The 18,690-nt window shown below is 35.9% G+C and overlaps 1 protein-coding gene across 3 annotated transcripts in view; it reads left to right on the top strand.

Moving 5' to 3' along the window:
- Window positions 1-18,690, top strand: part of LOC101497247 (uncharacterized aarF domain-containing protein kinase At1g71810, chloroplastic) — a 29,241-nt gene that overhangs the window by 5,474 nt on the left and 5,077 nt on the right. For 2 of the 3 annotated variants that reach the window (XM_027331836.2, XM_004489844.4), the window contains exons 4-16: window positions 108-278; window positions 410-562; window positions 3,188-3,223; window positions 3,855-3,898; window positions 4,558-4,648; window positions 5,039-5,080; window positions 5,192-5,300; window positions 11,447-11,561; window positions 11,647-11,696; window positions 11,847-11,925; window positions 13,159-13,209; window positions 13,280-13,421; window positions 13,602-13,646. In XM_027331836.2, coding sequence (XP_027187637.1) covers window positions 108-278; window positions 410-562; window positions 3,188-3,223; window positions 3,855-3,898; window positions 4,558-4,648; window positions 5,039-5,080; window positions 5,192-5,300; window positions 11,447-11,561; window positions 11,647-11,696; window positions 11,847-11,925; window positions 13,159-13,209; window positions 13,280-13,421; window positions 13,602-13,646 — 1,128 coding nt within the window. The remainder of the gene's footprint in view (window positions 1-107; window positions 279-409; window positions 563-3,187; window positions 3,224-3,854; window positions 3,899-4,557; window positions 4,649-5,038; window positions 5,081-5,191; window positions 5,301-11,446; window positions 11,562-11,646; window positions 11,697-11,846; window positions 11,926-13,158; window positions 13,210-13,279; window positions 13,422-13,601; window positions 13,647-18,690) is intronic. The other variant, XM_027331837.2, reaches the window with a different exon arrangement.

Genomic DNA, 18,690 nt, shown 5'->3' with positions numbered 1-18,690 from the left:
TGAATATGTTACACTCAAATGTAACTTTATACTCATTTTCTGTAAAAATCATGCCACTTTAATTTTCAGTGACTACAATTAAGATTCCAAAGAAACTTCCTTTGTAGGATTTGATACCACCATCATACCTAGACGAGCTCTCACTGCTGCAGGATCGTATAAGTCCATTTTCCACTGAAGTTGCTTTCAACATGATTGAGCAAGAACTTGGTTTATCCTTGGTTGAAATTTTCTCAGAGATTTCACCCGAGCCTGTTGCTGCTGCTTCCCTTGGGCAGGTTCATGCTTTTGGCCTTATTGGTGTATTTTTCTTGCTGATGTTTGCAGCGTTTTGAGATAACATGTATGTATCTTCAATTTTAAATTTCATTATATTACCTGAAATCAGAATTATGTCTCTGGGGCATAGGTTTATCAAGCTAGGCTTCGCAGAACAGGAGAGGTTGTTGCTGTTAAAGTGCAAAGACCTGGAGTTCAAGCTGCAATTTCCCTTGACATATTAATCTTGCGTTTTATGGCAGGGCTTCTTAGGAGAGCCGGAAAATTGAATACTGATCTTCAGGTGATGTTGCAACTTGCAATGTGAATAATATTGCTTTTAGAATTTTGAGTAGGTTAACACCAAAATGGTTATTGTTGCTGTTGAAGTTATAGGATTTTGGATAAAAGAAGTAGAAGAATAAGAAGAAATATAATTATTGTGAAATACTATTGACAGTAAATTGATATTAACTTGATACAAAAGGAAAAACTCTAAATCTTTTTTATAGAGACATATAAGACTCGTAGTTCTAAATAATTAAGAAAATGAGGAAATAAATTATGATGATAGAAGTAATATGGAAACTAATTCCAGGAGACAAGGAGGTTAACTTAGACATTGTAATATAATATCAAAGATATTACTTCATTCGTCTCATTTTAAATGTTTCATTTGTCATTTTTCTTTGTATCAACATATTTGTCATTTTATAATATCAATACAACAGTAACTATTTTTTTCCACTAATATACCCTTATTTACTGTACTTCAACTCAACAAACTTGTCAACTAACTGCAACTAATAAGTGCATTTGAGTTAATGAAACTCATTTTATCATTGAAATCAACAAAACTAATAATTTTCTTAAGAACCGCACACAATTCAAATCAGACAATTAAAATGAGACGGAGGGAGTATAAGAGATTTTCTTATATTCCATTAGTCTTCCCCTAGCTATAGCTTACTAAGCTTTAAGATGGTTACAAATGTACCATTTGAAAGAGCAAATACAACAACCAACTTTCACGAGCTGGAGGAAACCAAACCACAATGATATTGGGTCAGCCGTTGTTCTTGACACAACCAACTTAAGTGCTGGATAGGTCGCAAATTTCTTGTGACTTAGTATTGGCGACTCAACCTTGACAATGGTTGGTTGGTACGACGAGACAACCAAAATAACCAACTTAAGTGGGACAGCTCATCTATAACTGGTACAAACAAAGCAATATTGACGTTGGTTGGACGAAGGGGCTTTCGTAAGCCATTGATAATGTGTTAAGACCAATGTTTAGAGAGCTTACCATTAGTTACCAAATTGGGAAAAGACAAAGCACACTAGGATAAGAGTGACTTGGACAAATGACCAACTAACAACTTCGAATTGGCACAAACCAAAAAAATTCGCATCAGCAAACAAGAGATTGAAGATAGGACTAGAAAGGTGCGCACAAACTAGACTAACGCACAAAACATAAAGTTGAGTATATACAAACATGAAAATAGAGCCAATGGAGAAGAGCGACCTTGAAGAGGCATACGAAGGCCTGGAAACCATTGTGAAGTACAGAGGACAGAGAAAACAGACGCTCAGAAGTGTTGCATATACAACACAACAAACAATTGACCATCAAAACAACCATGTCTTTGGACGATGTGTGAAGATGTTAGGACTTAATTAGGTTAAGAGAGTTCGTTACTAGGAGTTAGTTATTTGGTTATATGTTTAATTAGGATTATTTTGTATAAATAGGGGGTTATGTAATTAGAATATGATATCTTTTGAATATTGTAAAGTTGAGAATAGAGTAGTAACTCTATTGTGAAGGCAAAACCCTTGGAGGATAGATTTCTCTCCTATTATTTCCTATTTTCTTAATAAAAAGTCTTCTTAACTTTACAATATTCAAAAGACATCCTATTCTAACTACATAATTCCCAATTTATACAAATAATCCTAACTAAACTTATAACTAACTAACTAACTAAATACTAGTAACTAACTCTTCTAATCTAAGTCCTAACAGACAAGGAAGATCTAGCAATCGCAACAGTGAAGATATCGGATAGAACGACAGCAGGACACGCTGCCATGGAGACGTGTAGCAGTGCCTTCCCAAAAATGCAATGGAAGGAGATGGTGCATTTGAGCGCCATTGGAGCTGAAACATTGAAAAAAGGTAGAGAGAAGAATTAGAAGAAATATAATTATAGTGAAATATTATTGATAGCAAATTGATAATTAACTTGATACAAAAGACTAAACACTGACCCTTATCTGTAAGGATACAAGACTTAATCCTAAAAATATAGGAAAATCAAGAAACAAATCATCATGATAATAAATAAAAGTTAAATGGAAACTAATTCTAGGAGATAATCTAATATACTCTAATATTAGCAACTATCCTTGGAGATTAACTAAGATATTCTAATACGATATCATAGATATTTTCTTTTATTCTCATAGTTGCCGTAAATGCCTCTCAACTTGAAGACTGGTTGGTGTTAAGTTATTTACTTCGCTATGAACTTAATGTAAGTTAGGGGACATAATTTATAGGATTTAATTTGTATGAATTGTTAGTGTAAAACTTTTTTCCATATACATTCATCTACATCTCACCATATAGATATTTTTGGAGATGTTTGAGGAACTAAAGTAACAAAATGTTATTATTGTGTGATTTAGTTGGATGCATGTGTAAAAAAGTTTTACACCTTCAGTGCATAACAATTAATCTTATATCGCCTATATCATAAACACTCATGTCATATCCATCAACTTCATATCTTTGTATGTATGCATGTCTATTTATATTCTACAGTTCCCTATCACATCACTTTTGTTAGGATAAAGAATTCTAATTTTTTTAGAATCCAATTCTTGGGCTCCTAACAAGTGCGGCGTTGTATTTATGCAGGCAGTTGTTGACGAATGGGCGTCAAGCCTTTTCCGGGTATGCATGGGTTTTCTTGTATTTTCACCAAAATTATGCTCTAGAGTTCACGTGATTGCATGGTGAATTTATTGTGAGGCTTCTGCACTCTAATCTAATTTATCAAAAAAACAAGTGATACTGATTATATGGTGCAAATAATATGCAATTGATTATGGTCTTCTTGTTTTCTGGGTATGCATCGGTCATTTTGTAATTTTTAACAAAACTATTTTATAGTATGTGTCATTGCATGGCTCAGTATTTGCAAACTCAAAAGTATTAGTCAAGGGCAAAGATATAAAAAGCTTCAGAACTGCTTGTGTGAGACTGCATAGTTTGTTATCAATCTCATGCTGAATCAGTATTATAGTTTTAAAGATTGTTGTTAGGGTAACTGTTATGTGTAATGAACTGATGCAAGTTAATCTGTTAATTAATTCAGAAATAACAGAATCAGTATTTACTCATAAAATTCCCCCCCTCCCTCTCTCCTTTTGCTTCCTCAATTTCACACTGAACGCTACTGAACACTAATAAAAACTGTTCATTGCTTTTTAAGAAGATAAGATCTACAACCTATTAGTTTTATATACAATCTTTCAGAATTAAATATCTTAGAAATTCAAATTGAATACAGGCTTGAATGCAGGAGATGGACTACAATAATGAAGCAAGCAATGGTATCAAGTTCAGGTAAGTGCATGCAATCATGGTTTTTAAATTGTGATTCTGTCCTTGAACCCATGTAAAGTTGTATCATGTATGGTCTAAGTGTGTGCATATGGTTTGATTTAGTTGTAGTCACTCCCTCTATCCCTAATTTTTAATCCTTTAAGGTTTAGGCGCATATACTAAGAAACAAAAATTGGTTAAAGTATGCTTTTGTTCTTGGCGTTTGATCCAGGGATATGACTTAACGTCAACCACATAAATGTTATCATAAGAACATATACGTCCGTCCCCAAATATAGAATTCTGTTGACTAAATCACGAGATTTAGAAAATTGGTAGTATTATTAAATTTGTTAACAATTTGTATTGTTTTCCAAAGTTTACCATTTAGGAGAGACAATTAATTTATCTTTCCATCATAGTATTTATTGGTTACAAGAAAATATGTACAATAATCATGGGTATTTTGGAAAAGAAATAATAAATGTAGTTGAAACTTTGAAAGAAGTCCTTTAAAAAGGTACAAGTAAAATTCTCAAGCTGCTCTTATATTTAGGGATAGGGGTAGTAATTAAAAAAATCTCTTTCCTGTAGATGCAAGTTTGATGTATTATGCTTTCATTTAGCATGAATTAAAGTGTTGCTTGTGAATGCATTGTTATTTGTTATCTGTCCCACAGGAACTTATATGGTTCTATACAAGATGTGGTGGTTCCGTTGATGTACACAGAGTACACAACTCACAAGGTCCTTGTTATGGAATGGATTGAGGTAATATACCCTTTACTGCTTGCTTGATCACTGTATTTTTGCCAGAATGGTTTCAATTTCATTCACCAAAAAAAGAATGGTTAAATTTCTGTATACATTCGATATGCTAGATAAATTTATGGTATTCCCAGTGGCAGTGCATGAAATGGACAACCCTGGAATCATTCGAAAATGCCCCAAATATCTTCTTTTGTAATGATATGAGCTACAACATTTGTTACTTACCTAGAGTAACTAATGTGTAATATATATTACAAGGAAATAGTCATCCTAGTTGATATGGGTGTGCCTTTTCGATCTAATTCCTGCACAGGACCATTATATCTTACATTTTCATTTTGTTGCGTAATTATGATTTCTGCTGAGATTAGTTTACTATGGCCATTGTAGGGGAGAAAGTTGTCAGAAGTGAAAGATCTCTACCTGATTGAGGTCATCTACGAAATTAGTTGCAAACAAGTTATTCTAAATTTTAATATGTATATTTCTTAGTTTTTGCATAATGTTGCCTGATCCTATTTTGTATTTCCTGATGCTGACTAGGTAGGAGTTTACTGCTCATTCAATCAACTTCTTGAGTGTGGGTTCTATCATGCAGACCCACACCCTGGAAATCTTCTTCGGACCTCTGATGGAAAATTAGCTTATTTAGGTAATTGAAGATTGAAAACTTGATATTCCAAATCCTTAATGTTCGCAAATGCATATTTTATCTTATTATCCTTGGCATCTACTCTTTTGGCTTTGTATTTGATATTTTGACAAAATGGCTGGTGGTAATAAGTTGTTTTATGTTTTTTAGCTATTATGTGGACTAAGTTGTTTTATGTTTAAGCTTTGAGTAGTTTCTTTTGTGGACTTGGTTCTTCTATTTTTAAACTTGTGAAAATCTTATGTTTTGTTTGAGTTTTTTGATTGATTAAGACTTGTGAACTTATGCACTATATATGTATTATTTTCGTTTTGGTATGATATATGTATTATTTACTGTTTTGCATATGTCTAGACCCTAGATGATATATCTAAGGAGGTAAAGATATCTTATTAGGATTAGTTGAATTAGTTCTAGAAGTTATAAATAATTAATTTGGTAATTAGTTAGTTAGGAGGTAGGAGCTTTTGTAGGTCCGTTAGTTATTTTAATTTTCTGTTTCAGGTTTGTTAGTACTTTTTGTTTCTACTTTCCTATTTCCTAGAAAGCCTATAAATAAAGGTTCTCTTCCCCTTAGAAAGCATCTTTTGCCAAACATAGAATTTTTCATCAATTGGCATTCTGGCTGAAGGGTGCATTCGCCCTTGTAGCACATATGAAGGCTATGGAGGAATGGGCCAGCGAGCAAGACAAACGAGCCTAGGAACAAGATGTCAAATTGCAAGAATTGAAGAAAGATATGGAAGAGGTGAAAGAAAATTTGGCAGACGTGCCAGCCATTAAAGAACTTCTGTTAGAGATAAGGAAGAGCCACATGAAAGAGGAGGATGAGGGAAGTTCAAGCAAGATTGTCAAATCCAAAGGCAAATATGTGGAGCACTCTGGCACTGAAGAAGAGTATGAAGAACGACCACGAGGCTGGATACGGAAAGTATAATTAACCCATGTTTGAAGGTGTTAAATGAGAAAAAAATATTGAGAGACATGTTGAATAACCCGTGTTTCAACTACACAATGGAAGTTCTTTATATAGACTTTATGTAACTAATACACATGATGACAAGAATACTTACAGACGATAGGAATACTTACTTTCTATTTATTTACTTACTAATATTTTATTTTCAACAGAAGGGAATGATCCAATGGGTTGGATTGGTAGAGCATAAAAGTTCTTCACTGTTCAAAAGGTGAAGGAAATAGAGATGTTGAATTTGGCCTACATCAACATGGAGGGTAATGCAAATCGTTGGTTCAAATTCTGGCGCAAGAAGGTCAATGATATGTCATGGGAACAATTTGCAAAGGCGTTAATTCTTCGTTTTGGAAAAGACACGCGTGGTAATGTGTTCGAATGGTTAACAACCATAAAACAAAAAAAAGGAATTGACGACTACATTCAAGAATTTGAAGTTCTGATTGCGCAACAGATGCGTCTGAAGAACATGCTCTGGGATATTTCTTTGGAGGAATATGCAAGAGCATCCGTAATTTGGTAAGAATTCAAGACCATCAAGATCTGGTGCGCATCATGGGCGTTGCGCGCGACGCAGAGGATTTTTTGCATGAACCTGAGAACAACGAAGGCGTCGCAAATCATAGCAGTACACAAGCTTTCAGGCACTCAATTCGAGTGCAGTGCTGGATCGGTTCGACCTGGGTGGGAAAATGTCCATGTACCCTAACACAAATGATGCTGGACGTGAGAATGGAGGCAGAAACGCGACAAACTCCAGGGGGAACAGGGCAGGGGAAAGTCGTGCGAGTAATAATAGAAGGGAGGGAGTCTGAAATCTGTCGTATCAAGAATATTTGAAACGTCTTGAGGATAGGAAATGTTTTCGTTGCAATCAACCATTTGGTCCTGGTCATCGTTATGCTGAAAAATATCTGAGAGTAATTGTATTAGGGGAAGGTGATTCCATCAATGAAAATGGGGATTTGGTTTGTGTTGAATAAGAGAAAATGAGAGAGACATATGGTGAAACCGTGTGTCTGAACTACACAACGGAGTCTGTTTTATATAGGCTCAAGGCAATAAATACAAAAATAAATATGGGAGATATTATCCCTATTTACATGATATGTAATAAATATAAATATATTTTCAACACTCCCCCTCAAGCTGGAGCATTTAAATCATATGCACCAAGCTTGTTACATATATAACTGATTCGAGGACCTCTCAGAGACTTAGTGAATACATCTGCCAATTGATCATTGGAATTAACAAAACTAGTGGTGATGTCGCCTGATTCGATCTTCTCCCTTACAAAGTGACAATCTATCTCAATATGCTTGGTCCTCTCATGAAAAACTGGATTAGAGGCAATGTGCAATGCTGCTTGATTATCACATATTAATGTCATTTGTGTTGCCTCTTCAAATTGAAGCTCTTTGAGTAACTGTTTCAACCAAATGAGCTCACAGGTCACTAATGCCATAGCCCTGTATTCAGCTTCAGCGCTAGATCTTGCAACTACACTTTGTTTCTTACTCTTCCAAGATATTAAGTTTCCTCCAACTAGTACACAATACCCAGAAGTAGATCGCCAATCAATGGGTGAGCCTGCCCAATCGGCATCTGAATAACCAACTATCTGAGTATGTCCTCTGTTTTCATAAATTAGACCTTTTCCTGGAGCACCTTTAATGTATTTCAAGATTCGTATCACAGCATCCCAGTGTTCTTGACAAGGAGAATTTAAGAATTGACTTACCACACTGACTGCAAAAGAAATGTCTGGACGGGTGACTGTGAGGTAGTTTAATTTACCAACCAATCTTCTGTATCTCCCTGAATCTAAAAATGGCTCCCCATGATTAGGTAGAAGTTTGACGTTTGGATCCATAGGAGTGTCAACCGGTTTGGCATTCAACAAACCTGTCTCTTCAAGAATATCCATAGCATATTTTCTTTGTGAAATTACTAAGCCGTCCTTAGATTGGGCTACCTCAATACCCAAGAAGTAGCGGAGCTTGCCAAGATCTTTAGTTTGAAACTGATGAGATAAATGTTGTTTCAATTGGAGTATGCCCTGTTGATCACTACCAGTTATGACAATATCATCTACATAGACAATCAAGTAAATGCACCCTTGGGTTGAGTGACGATAAAAAAGAGAATGATCAGCTTCACTTCGAATCATGCCAAATTGTTGCACTACTGTGCTAAATCTACCAAACCAAGCTCGAGGAGACTGTTTAAGACCATAGAGAGACCTCTGAAGTCGACAAACCATGGTAGAGGACTCCCCCTGAGCAACAAACCCAGGTGGTTGCTCCATATACACTTCTTCTTCAAGGTCACCATGCAAAAAAGCATTTTTAATGTCAAGTTGATGTAGAGACCAATGTCTGATGGCTGCAATAGAGAGGAGTAGTCTAACAGAGGCCATCTTAGCCACAGGGGAGAAAGTATCACTGTAATCGAGGCCAAAAACTTGAGTGTACCCTTTTGCTACCAAACGAGCTTTAAAACGATCAATCTTACCATCAGGACCAACTTTCACCGTATAAAGCCAACGACATCCTACTAAAGACTTTCCCGACGGTAAAGGAACCAATTCCCATGTACCACTACTCTGAAGTGCACACATCTCGTCAATCATTGCTTGTCTCCACTCTGGGTGAGATAAAGCTTCACCTGGAGATTTAGGAATAGAAACAGAAGACAGGGAAGACAAACAAGTATAATGCAAAGGAGAAAGACGATGGTAACTCAAGCCAATGTAATGAGGGGATGGGTTACGAGTAGGACGTATACCTTTACGAATAGCAATAGGAATATCAAGGGTCGGATCCGATAAAGAAGGAGGTGGCGGTGAAGGAGCGTCTGGAGTGACCTCGGTATCAAGAACAGGTGTAGGGACATGTACAACCGATGGTGGTTGACGACGACGATATGTCTGAAGAGGTTGTACAGTTGGAGGATCAACAAGAGGAGTCTCAAGTGGGACAGTGGGAGGGGCCACAGGAGGTGTCTCAGGTGGGGCATACGTAATAGGCTCTAATGGTAAAAGAGAAGGTGAAATAGACTTTGGTAGGTCCAGAGGAATAGTTGCAGACAAAGGATCAGGAAGCGACTCATAGTATGTAACAGACTCAAAAAATGTGACATCAACCGATATGAGATATCGTCGAAGAGTAGGAGAATAACAACGATAACCTTTTTGGGACCGATGATAACCCAGAAAGACACATTTTAATGATCGAGCTGAAAGTTTGTCAAGACCAGGAGTGAGATTGTGGACAAAACATGTAGATCCGAAGACCCGAGGAGGAAGTGAGTGAAGAGGGGTACCAGGAAAGAGGATCGAGTGAGGGACTTTGTTATCAAGAGCAGACGAAGGCATGCGATTTATAAGATAGCACGCCGTTAGAACAGCATCGCCCCAAAAGCGAGATGGTACATTACCATGAAGAAGGAGAGTACGAGTGGTTTCAATAAGGTGCCGATTTTTGCGTTCGGCTACCCCATTTTGTTGAGGTGTATGAGCACAAGATGTTTGATGAAGAATGCCGTTAGAGGTCATAAAATTTTGAAATTGATGGGACAAATATTCACGGGCATTATCACTGCGCAAAGTGCGAATGGATACACCAAATTGAGTTTTAATTTCCTTATAAAATTGTTCAAAAATAGAAAATAATTCAGACCTATTTTTCATTAAAAATAACCACGTACAACGGGAAAAATCATCGATAAAGGTAACAAAATATCTAGACTCAAGTGTGGAAATAGTACGAGAGGGACCCCAAACATCTGAGTGAACTAAAGCAAATGGGGAGGAAGCTCGTTTATTAGCTCGATCAGTGAAATGACTACGAGTGTGTTTCCCTAATTGACACGACTCACAATTTAAGCTAGATATTTTGGTTAGATTAGGTACTAATTGTTGAAGTTTGGGAAGACTCGGATGACCTAACTGAGCATGTATAGTAAGAGGAGAATATGTGGTAGGGCACGCTGTTGATGGGTTTGAGAGATAATAAAGACCATTAGACTCACATCCGACACCAATTTGTCGTCCTGATATTCGGTCTTGCAAAGTAACATTGCAATTAGTAAATGTGACAACACAGTCATGAGAACGAGTCAATCGACTGATAGAAATTAAATTAAATGGGCATCCAGGCACATAAAGGACAGATTTAACTAACAGAGTAGGGAGGATTTGGACAGTGCCAATCCCTTGAGACTGTGTTTGGGAACCATTGGCTGAGACTATCCTAGGTAAATAACCAGATGTTGAGAGGGGAGAAAAGAGTCTTATTACCAGTAATGTGATCAGATGCACCAGAATCGAGAATCCATGGGCTATGAGAAAGTGAGATGCAAGTCCCGGGGTAATCACGGTATAGGCTTGTCTCTCTTAATAGGCTCCGATACCATGTTGAATAAGAGAAAATGAGAGAGACATATCGTGAAACCATGTGTCTGAACTACACAACGGAGTCTGTTTTATATAGGCTCAAGGCAATAAATACAAAAATAAATATGGGAGATATTATCCCTATTTACATGATATGTAATAAATATAAATATATTTTCAACAGTTTGAATTGAACTGAGTGATGAATCTGAGGATGAAGAGGACAATCCAGACAAAATCAAATGCAGAAAAAGGGCATATGAAGTTGCCTGAAGCTGAAGAGGAGTCTTGATGTTTTTTTAGTAGTTTGCAACCTTGAGGAGAAGGTTGTTCTTGGGGGGGGTGCATTGTTAGGACTCAGATTAGTTGAATTAGTTCTAGAGGTTAGAAAATGATTAATGGGGTAATTAGTTAGTTTGAGGTAGGAGCTTTTGTAGGTCTGTTAGTACTTTCTATTTCTATTTTCCTATTTCCTAGGTTAGGGTTTTTGATCCTTATCACTTTTATCCTATTATAATTAAAGGTTCTCTTCCCCTTCGAAAGCATCTTTTGCCAAACTTAGAATTTTTCATCGACTGGCATTCGGTTGAAGGGTGCATTCGCCCTTGAAGAGTGTATCTGCTCTTGCTATCCTTTCTTTATTAAATACGGCCCTTTTACTACCAACTTCTTTCAAAAGAACCTAATACTAGTCTACTAGATGATATATCTAAGGAGGTAAAGATATTGGAAGATAACTTTTTATTAAAAAAAATTATTCTTTTGGGCCAGATTTTGGTATGACAGGTGAATTCAAACAAGAATTGCGTGAAGGATTCATTGAAGCTTGTCTACATCTTGTAAATCGTGATTTTGATGCATTGGCTACGGACTTTGTCACTCTTGGGTATTTATGTTTATTTATGTTCCTTTAAGTAATCAAATTTAACATTTTCTATGCTATAAGATTTTCCTGCTTGTAATTTTATCAGGCTTCTTCCACCAACTGCAGAGAAAGAAGCTGTTACGAAGGCTTTGACAGGTTTTTACTTTATTGTGTTTAGGTGAATTCCAAAATACAGTTTTTGGAATATATGCTCCAGTTTAATAGTTAAAACTATATGCTGAAGTTAGCATTCCTCCTTTCTTGAGGTTAATTTGTTAATTCTCTCCCCTGCATTGCTTTGTGTAGGCGTCTTCCAAAATGCTGTTTCCAAAGGAGTTCGTAATATCAGTTTTGGAGACCTTCTAGGAAACTTGGGAGTAACCATGTAAGCTCTTTGCTGGTGCATTAAATATATAATGGTAGTAACTACAAAATATTTGACAGTTATTTTTGTATGGTGAGAAAAAAACAGTAGGTGAAATACAATAAGGTCTATGGCTAAAACATGTTGGATATAATCGGCATTGTGGTATATGGTGGCTAGAATAGAGTGAAAAATCATCAATAAAAATAATAAAGTATTTCGACCAAAGTGTAGTAGTTTGGGAGGGATCCCAAACATCAGACTGAACTCAAACAAAAGGTGACAAAGTTCATTTGTTGACGTGACTTGATCGGGAACTACCTACGAATGTTTTTTCCTAGTTGAAATGGCTCACAATGCAATCTAGATAACTGATGTGTGAAATCCACAAGTGTACAATTTTTCATTAAGTATTATAAATGTCGAATCCACATGGAATGTGTCTTTTAGTATCAATTAATTATAAATAAATTAAATCCAGTGACTACTTTGATTAAACATATAGTTGTAATTTGATTAAACATAGAGTTGTAACAATGCAAAAGAAATAAATGAAGAAGAGAATAAAGTTGAACAAGGTTGCTAAAAAATCAAGATTGTTGTAATATCAAAAAAGATCTCCAAGACCTAGGTTGCCAATGAAAACTGATGAATATAAATTGAATACCCTTTATTAAGATTAGATCTCTTTTGAAGATTAACTTTCCTAATAAAAAAATAAACATTATGCATTGACATATGTTGCTTGAAATTATCATTTATGTTGCAAAGTTGACTGCTAAACCGATTTTGTGGCAATGCATTGAAATTGCATATTATATCATCTACAATTTTCTATGATGAACTCCAACATGGACATAATTGTGATGCACTAAATTCTAGTAGAGTTTTGTAGATTCATAAACTCTTAGATTTGTACTCTCTCAGACCCTAATCTTTGGTCTCTTAACCTTTTTATCTTTGCCTCAGAACTTTGGTTGTTTTAGGAAACCAAGATACAATTAAACATGTTTTTGTCTTTGTTCCTTTACAAAAACCAAAAGCATGCATTGAATGAATTTTAGTTTTATTAAATGAATTAAGGTTAAATAGGTGTATACTTGGCTAATTTTATTATTTCTTAATATGGGTTCCCAAAATTTAAAGGATCAAAGACTAAGGACGGAGGGAGTAGCATATTCATTATTCTATTATTTTGTCTTCCTGATGTTAGTCATGTCATTGTATAATCTTTTTCTCTTACAACTTTTTTAGGTATAAATTCAAATTTAGGATACCTTCGTACTTCTCACTTGTCATCCGAAGGTAGCGCTTTTCATACAAGTCTTAAATTAATGTCTTCTATAAAACCCTAAACAAATTATTCTGTTGGTAGCCTTGCTGTACTGGAAGGAATTGCAATCGGCTTTAATCCGGACTACAAAGTCTTGGGTAGTACTTACCCTTGGATTGCCAGAAAAGTGCTTACTGACAGCTCCCCTCAGCTTAAATCTTCTTTGGAGAATCTTCTTTACAAGGTAAACATAGGAGACCCTGCATTTCAATGGGTACCTGACGTCCTTACCAATACATGCAATCATGATTCTTGTAGCTATATTACTTTTCTTTCTACTTTGCCTCATTGTCACATCATTTTATTGGAACTTCTTTTTTCTAATATTTTTCACTTAATTTTGACGACCTACCTCTTTTATTAGGATGGTGTTTTCAAAATAGACCGACTTGAGTCTTTGCTGACAGAGGTAAAATTTTGTAATTTTCTTTCTTCTTTTTACTATTTTCTTCATGAAGGTAAAATATCATCTTATAAGTTCATTTGAAATTAATGAAATTTTGATCCACATTATTTGATGATACAATACCAATTTATATGCAAAACATAGGGATTGAGAGAGATCACAGTTGTGAATCTACTCTAATGAAACTAAACTGTGTCAACTGTCGAGAGATAATTAAAAAAGTAAGTGTAACTTTTGTAATTTTGTGTCTAAATCAGACCACTCGCCTCTATTAATATTATGTAGAATAAATACAATAGATGATAATTGATATGATTTTCTAATTCAAATCCTAATATACGACTAATTCTAATAATAAATAGGTGGATTTGATTTTTTTGAATTAAAACTCCCCCTCAAGCTAAAACTTACTAAACTTCAAACTTGTTACAACGGGTGGATGTGCTCTACAGAAAATAGAAACAACAAAATTCTAGTTGCAGCTAGAGGTGACTATTGAAATTATGGTTGGCCTCACCAGATGATTCTGAATGTGGTTGTTGAGAATGGATCTCACCATACAGCTAGGCTGATTGAATCATTGCTGGATGCGAAGAGAAACGCACCAACCGGAAAGAAAAGCTATGGATGAGGCATACTGACACAGCTAGACAGAATTAGGACGGTAAAGTTGATTGGATGAGAGTGAATGACAGAAGAGGAAAGTCTCAACACGCCAAAAAAATGACAAGGTGGAGAACTGGTTGGAAACATAGCTCGTTGAAGATTTTTGGGTGAGTGACAACACACGGCTACTTCGATGATGGTGTCATTTAGATTGGTAGACTCCCGGCAACAATACAATCATGATTGTGCCAGAGGTGACTGATGATGCATGTTGGAGAAGGGTCAACCAGCGAAGAGATGTGTTGTCTGAAAAGCACATAGATGAAAATGTTTCATTGAAACAAAGGCAGATTGTTTAGGAGACCCACCAAAAAGAGATGCAAAAGCACTGAAATAATATGGAAACTTCCTGGGAAGCTGCAGCTCGCCGCCGGCAGTGGCTATGATGAACCTCCTTGGTCATATAATCAAGAACCTACTCTAACACCATATAAATTTTGTACTTCTGTGTTTAAAATAGCATGTAGAGTAAATACAATAAATGATAATTGATATGATTTGCTAATTCAAATTCTAATCTATGATTCCAATCCTAATAATATACAGAATAAGTTGTCTTGTTATTTACAATATCAACAAGAGAAAAATAACCAAATAATATCAGTAACGCTAGATCTTATCGAGAACAAGAGTCAGGTTAAAATTACATCAATACTCAGGACAAAAAATCAGTACTGATCACATTTAAGACAACCACTGTCAAATTGCAACTGAGACGAAATCAACAACTGAGGCAAAACCAGTTGTAAACCACGTCCAAGACAAAAGCAGTACCAACCAGCAACTGAGAAAAAACATGTGCAAACTGCAACTGAAACTAAACCAATGCTTTTAAGGAATTTGAGTTATGCATATGGTTTGACATAATTGATGAATTTTTATGATTTTATTAAAAAAAGCTAAACACTCGCCCTTATTTATACTCATATAGGACTGCAAGTCATAATTAAATAGGGAAACATAAAAGATATATGGAACCTAGTTTTAAGTGATAGTCATTTCAAGATATTATACAATATTTTCATATTTTTTAACACAATAATCTAGTGTTTGATGCCTATTTCCTAATTGATCAATGGATGCATGGAAATCTGCCACTTTAATACGGTTGATAAATTAAGCATTATTTGTTTCCTAGACTAAGAGAGATTTGATCATTATTATGCCATCTCTCCTCATTAGTTTATTTCCTTTCCTGTTTATTCTAGTTTATGAGGAGTTATTGTATTAATTGTATTTCTTTTCTGACGAGGATGGCTGAGTGCCTACCTCCTCTATATATTCCTTCCCAATAACCCTATTGTTTAATATATGAGAATATAACATTTCTATTCTCTAATTTACTACATGGTATCAGAGCAAATAGATCTTTCCCATGACCAATTCCCATGACCAAATACGACATGGCTACATAAATAGAAACCAACATACTCAAGGAGGACGGCAATGGATCCTTCTCACCTCAAGTTAACGCCAATCATGGTGTAACATTGGAGACCACCGTCTACATACCCATTACAAGACACAAACTGAATGGGAACAACTACCTTCAATAGTCACAATCAGTTTTGATGTTCATCGTGGCAAAAGAAAAAATGAATATCTTATTGGTGAAAAAGTTTCTCCAAAAACAGAAGATCCAACCTACAAAAATTGGAAGATCGAGAACAACATGGTCATGTCATGGCTAATAAATTCCATGACAAGTGAAATAGGTGAGAATTTCTTACTGTACACCAAACAAATGAAATTTGGAATGATACAAAGGAATTTTACTCAAGCAAAGAAAACACATCAGCTATCTTTGAGAGTATGACAACTTTGCGGGATGTGCGACAAGGAGATCTAACAGTTACACAGTTCTATAACTGTCACCCGTCAATGGCAGCAACTTGATCTATTTGAAGAACATAGCTGAACCTGCTCGTCTGATTCCAAGAAATACAAGGAAGTTGTTGAGAAGAAAAGAATTTTCAAGTTCTTGATGGGACTTAACAAGAACTTGGATGAAGTACAAGGAAGGATACTTGGAACCAATCTTTTATCAAGTATCAGAGAAGTACGAAGAGAAGAAAGCAGGAAGAAAGTGAGGTTGGGAAAGTCTTCTACAATAGCTGCCATGGAAAATCAATAAGCACTTGCTGCCTGAGGAGTCCACCATCATTCTAGAGATAATCGGATGAAGAAGAAGAGGTATTGGTATGATCATTGTCAAAGAACTGGCCACACCAAAGACACATGCTGGAAAATACATGGGAAACCTGCTGATTGGAAACCTTCAAAATCCACCGTGGATAGGGAAAGTCGAGGCAATCATGTCTCAACTGAAGAAGTAAATCACATAGCTGCTCCCCACTCCACTCCATTTAGTCAAGAGCAAATTGAAGCCCTCTAAAAGATGTTCTCTTAGATGTCCTCCCAAAATGGTACCAAGGTTGGATCATTAGCTCACTAAGGTAATTTCTTAACTGCTCTTATTGTTGAAACTGGAAATTATAAGCCATGGATAGTTGATTTGGGTGCTTCAGATCACATGACGGGGATAAATCACTATTTCATCATTGCAGTCCATGTTATGATAGACGACTGTTTGTAAAAATTGATGATGGTTCATTCTCTAAAGTAGTTGGTACAAGTTTGGTCACTCTCTCAAAAGATACAAAGCTAAAATATGTCCTACATGTTCCAAACTTGGATTGCAATTTGTCATCTGTGAGTAATCTTTCAAATGATCTTAATTGTGTTGCTAAATTTGCCTCAAATTTCTGTGAATTTCAGACTTTGGATTCGGAGAGGACGATTGGTAGTGCTAAGATTTGCTCAGGACTCTACCTTCTTTAAACAAATCATCCTCCTATAAGACAAACTCACAATGCAGCTTGTGTTGAGTCAACCAACCAACAAAATAAGGATAGTGCTATTATGTTGTGGCACTATCTTCTAGGTAACCCAGGTTTTATGTATCTTCAAAATTTGTTTCCTTCATTATGCATAAATAAAAATCCAAAGTTTTTTCAATGTGAAATTTGTCAATTTTCTAAACATGTTTGTCATTCTTATTCTATGTTACCTTATAAAGCCTCTCATCCTTTTTCAATGATTCACAACGATGTGTAGGGACCTTCTAGGATAAAATATATCACAGGACCTAGATGGTTTGTATTGTTTGTGGATGATCGTTCTAGAATTACATGGTTGTTCCTTATGAAAATAAAGTCTTAACTTGGTCAAATTTTTCAAAGTGGTTCAAACTCAACTTCGAACCAAAATTCAGGTTCTAAAAACAGATAATGCTAGAGAGTACTTTGAAACGTCTCTTGGAGAATATTTGGACAGTCATTGGATCATTCATCAAAACTCTTGTGTTGACACCCCACAATAGATTAGGGTAGCAAAAAGAAAAAATAGACACATCCTAGAAGTTACTAGATCTCTTATGTTTACCACACATGTTCCAAATTTTTTTTGGGGTGAAGCTGTCTCAACAGCCACATACTTAATAAATAGAATGCCTTCTCACGTACTAAAATTTCAAACTCCATGCCAAATCATTTCCAACTGTTTTCCTCATACCCATGTCACCTCAAGTAAACCAAACTGGCCCAAATGTGTCCCTTGATCGTAGCAAATCTTTCCCCTTGCCCATGTCAGACCAGCCCAATACTTAGCCTTCTATTCTACCTCTGCCCGTGTCAGACCAGCCTAATTCTCAGTCTGAACTGTGTAAAACACAGTCCTCTGTTCTGCCAATGTCAGAATAGCCTTTAGAGCAGCCTCCTGTTCAGCCCTCTAATTCAAACCAATCTGCTGAAATAAGTGAGTTTTGTGTCAATACTAGAAGGAACAAGAAAATGAAGGGAAAACTCTGCAGCAAATGGAAGACTGTCAGGAATCCAACCCGAATTTAGAGATTGAAAACACTATAGGTAATGTCAATTGTGACCCTACTCCCATTGTTGTTCTATACGATGACAAACCTATTGCTTTAAGAAAAGACAAACGGTCTTGCACTAATCATCCTATTTGCAAATTTGTCTCTTATGATAAATTATCTCCTCATCACTTGGCTTTTGTTAGAAACCTTGGTAAAATTCAGGTTCCAAATTCTGTCCATGAAGCTCTCCTAAAGCCTGAATGGAAGAAAGCCATATTGGAGGAAATTCATAAACTTAAAAAGAACAGGACTTGGGAGTTATCTGAACTACCATCAGGAAAACCTCTAGTGGGATGCAAGTAGATTTTTACCATTAAACAAAACTTAGATGGCAACATCAACAGATTCAAGGCACGACTGGTTGCAAAAGGGTTTACACGATCCTATGGATTGACTATCAAGTGACATTTGCACCTGTTGCAAAACTCAACACAGTTCGGAGTTTAT

Source organism: Cicer arietinum, chromosome 2 (genome assembly GCF_000331145.2).
Source record: "Cicer arietinum cultivar CDC Frontier isolate Library 1 chromosome 2, Cicar.CDCFrontier_v2.0, whole genome shotgun sequence".
Classification (NCBI taxonomy): Eukaryota; Viridiplantae; Streptophyta; class Magnoliopsida; order Fabales; family Fabaceae; genus Cicer; species Cicer arietinum.
Note: the sequence above shows the minus strand (reverse complement) of the source record. Positions and strands in the feature narration are given on the sequence as shown.